Raw genomic sequence first — 3,516 nt, 5'->3', positions numbered from 1 at the left:
AAAAGATGTGTCTGATATAGACTCTAACAAAGACAAACACTTGCGTTGCTTCCCCTGCAGCAGCAGCAGCTGCTGCTGCTGTTGCTGCTGCTGCTGCTGCTGCAGCAGCAGAAAGGATTCAACTTGTTTATAGTGAGCTGCACGCACGTCTCCTGGTGTGCATACACCGCAGCAGCTCTGCTGCAGCGCGAGGCCGACAGCAGCAGCAGCAACGTGCTGCTGCAGTGATTCTAATGCAAGTTTTGCTGCTGCTAGCTGCTCAGCTGTTCTTGCGTTTGCTTCTGCTGCTGTTGTTGTTGTTGCTGCTGCTGCTGCACCTCCTCCTGCTGCTCCTGCTGCAGCAGCAGCAGCAGCTGCTGCTGCTGCTGCTGTCGGGATCGCTCTATCAATAAGCAGAGCAGCAAGAGATAGCTGCTGAGACACAGAAAGACAGCTCCAAGCTGCACGTACACCGCATCTGCTGCAGCAACCCCCGCTGCTGCTGCTGCTGCTGCTGCTGCTGCTGCTGCTGCTGCTGCAGTAGGTGTCGGTGGGCCCAGGCCACAGCAGTATCCCCACCCTGCTGCAGATGATCTGCGCATCAGACATATGCAGCAGCAGCAGCAGCAGCAGCAGTTGCAGCAGCAGCAGCAGCAGCAGTTGCGGCAGCAGAAGGTGCAGCAGCAGAAGGTGCAGCAGCAGCAGAAGCAGCAACAGCGTCGGCGGCAGCAAAGCAGCAGCAGCAGCAACGCCAACAACGACCCCGGAGAGCAGCATCACCACGGACAGCAGCAGCAGCAGGAGCACAACAACAGCACCAACAGCAGCAACATCAGCAAAAGCAGCAGCAGCAGCAAAAGCAGCAACAGCAGCAGCAGCAGCAGCAGCACCTCAAGGTCTGCGTATATGTGTAGGTGAGAGAGATAAGCAGCAGCTCTAGCAGCAGAATCCTTTGCTGCAGCAGCAAGCTGATTTGTATATTTTGCTGTTGCTTCCCTGAGCTCCCCCCCCACTATGCAGCCTATGCAGCCTTGCTGCTGCTGCTGCTGCTGCTGCTGCTGCTGCTGCTGCTGCTGCACCACATCCCGCAGCAGCAGCAGCAAACGCGCGTGCTGCAGCAGGAAGTTGCTTTCTGTTGCTTCTGCCTGAGGCAGCAGCGCTGTGCAGCTGTCTGCTGCTGCTGTTGCAGGTACAGCAGCAGCAGCAGCAGCAGCAGAAGGTGCAGCAGCAGCAGCAGCAGCAGCAGCAGCAGACTGCAGCAACCCTGGCAAAGCATCCCACTTGCTCAGGCTGCAGCAAGCTGCTGCTGCTTCGGCCCACAAACCCCGTTGCTGCTGCAGCTCTGCTTCTGTTGCTGCAGCAGCTATATCTGCATCACCACCATCAGCAGCAGGACCCGCAGCAGCAGCAGCAGCAGCAGCAGCAGCAGCAGATTCAGTTATATCCAGCAGCTGCTGCTGCTCCCGCCGCTGCTGCCACTGCCACGCTCCTCCTGCTGCAGCAGCAGCACGACAGAGAGAATCTCTAAACTGCTGCACTAGCTGCTGCATCCTCTGCTGCTGCTGCTGCTGCTGCTGCTGCTGCTGTTGCTGCTGCTGTTGTTGCTGCTGCTGCACGGGTCGGGGGACAGGGAGAGGCAGCAGCAGCAGCAGATGCTGCAGCTGCTGCTGCTGCAGCAGCCGCAGCACCTCCTCAGGCTGCGGCAGCACAGCAGTACCCCCCCCGCTCTTACGCATGCATCGAAAGAGACCACACCAGATTGCTGCTGCTGCTGCTGCTGCTGAGTTTGCTGCTGCTGCTGCTGCTGCTGCTGCTGCTCGCACACTCGGGGGAGATGAAGGAGATGCTGCTGCTAACAATGATGCCTTGCAAAACGACAGCAACGCGCTGCTGCTGCTGCTGCTGCTGCTGCTGCTGCTGCTGCTGCTGCTGCTGCTTTGCATCTGAAGGAGACTGAGAGCAGCACGGAGCATACACACAGCAGCAGCAGAAAGTGCAGCAGCAGCAGCAGCAGCAGCAGCAGTAGCAGCAGTAGCAGCAGCAGCAGTAGCAGCAGCAGCAGTAGCAGCAGCAGCAGCAGCAGTAGCAGCAGCAACAGCAGAGGCTGCAGCAGCAGCAGCGGTTGCAGCAACAGCAGCAGTTGCAGTAGCAGTAGGAATTGCTGTAGTTGCTGCACAGCAGCAGCAGCAGCAGCAGCAGCAGCAGNCAGCAGCAGCAGCAGCAGCAGCAGCAGCAGGAGCAGCATAGCAAAAGAAAGAAAAAGAAAAAATAAAAAAATAAAAAAATACATAAAAAATATATAAATAAACAATTTTTCATGAGGATAACAAAAACGAAGACAAAAACAAAATAAAATAAAAAACAAAATAAAAGACAAAGACAAACAAAAATATAAACACAAAGACAAAGACAAACAAAAATATAAACACAAAGACAAAGACAAACAATAATATAAACACAAAGACAAAGACAAACAATAATATAAACACAAAGACAAAGACAAAGACAAAGACAAAGACAAAGACAAAGAGTAATATAAAGACAAAGACAAAGACACAAAAATAAATAAATACCGTCTGCTGTATGCTGCAGCAGCTCTCCTCCATTTGCCGCAGAGTTCTAAAGCGAAGCCTTCAATATGAGCCACTTGCTGCTGTCTTTCTAGCTGCTGCTGCAGCTGCTGCAGCACAGCTTGCTGCTGCTGCTGCTGCTGCTGCTGTTGTTGTTGCTGTTGCTGCTGCTGTTGTTGTGAGTACGCGTCTGCTCCAGCACCAGCAGCAGCTGTAGCAGCACCCGCAGCAGCAGCACCATTAACTCCTGTTGCTGCTCCTTCTGCTCCTGCTCCCGCTGCTGCTGCTGCTGCTGCTGCTGCTGCTGGTAGGTACTTGGTGCGGTGTCTGTACACCCCAGCAACGCGGCAGCACTCCACTGCTGCCAGCAGCAAATCACGAGCCTTCAGACCCCTATACGACTGCAGCAGCAGCTGAACTGCTGCTTCGTCATACCCCTTGTCTGCTGCAGCAGCAGCAGCAACAGCAGCAGCAGCAGCAGCAGCAACGGCAACGGCAGCAGGAATAGCAGCAGCAACAGCAACAGCAACAGCAGCAAAAATAAAGAAGAGCCATTGTAGTGAAACAAGCATAGAAAATATAAAATACACAGCAGCAGCAGCAAGCAGCAGCAGCAGCATCAAGTGCAGCAGCAGCAGCAGCAGCAATTGCAGCAGCAGCAGTAACTGTAGCAGCAGCAGCAAGTGCAGCAGCACCAGCAGCAGCAGCGCGAACAGCAGCACCAATGAGCCACGCAGCTGCACCTACCTGTTGCTGTCGTTCCATTTGCTTCTTGACTTGCTGCTGCTGCTGCAGTTGCTGTCGTTCCTCCTCCTGCTGCTGCTGCTGCTGCTGCTGCTGCTGCTGCTGCTGCAGTGCATGCAGGCGCACCCCACAGCCGCCTGTGAAGCTCTTTAAGCGGCAGCAAATCCCTGGCGATGTGCTGCTCCACCAAACACAAAGCCCTGCAGCAGCAGCAGCAGCAGCA

General features: G+C 54.9%; 1 protein-coding gene across 1 annotated transcript in view; it reads right to left on the bottom strand.

The window, feature by feature from the left end:
• Positions 1–251: 251 nt before the first annotated feature.
• EMH_0041830 (uncharacterized protein) overlaps positions 252–3,516 on the bottom strand; it is a gene marked incomplete at both ends in the record, with an annotated part of 10,458 nt that continues 7,193 nt past the window's right edge. The window contains 6 exons of the mRNA XM_013495670.1: positions 252–414; positions 471–562; positions 870–1,676; positions 1,735–1,932; positions 2,627–2,991; positions 3,297–3,493. Of these exons, the coding sequence (XP_013351124.1) occupies positions 252–414; positions 471–562; positions 870–1,676; positions 1,735–1,932; positions 2,627–2,991; positions 3,297–3,493 (1,822 nt within the window). The remainder of the gene's footprint in view (positions 415–470; positions 563–869; positions 1,677–1,734; positions 1,933–2,626; positions 2,992–3,296; positions 3,494–3,516) is intronic.

This window comes from Eimeria mitis, genomic scaffold, assembly GCF_000499745.2.
Source record: "Eimeria mitis Houghton genomic scaffold, Emh_scaff1688, whole genome shotgun sequence".
NCBI lineage: Eukaryota > Apicomplexa > Conoidasida > Eucoccidiorida > Eimeriidae > Eimeria > Eimeria mitis.
Note: the sequence above shows the minus strand (reverse complement) of the source record. Positions and strands in the feature narration are given on the sequence as shown.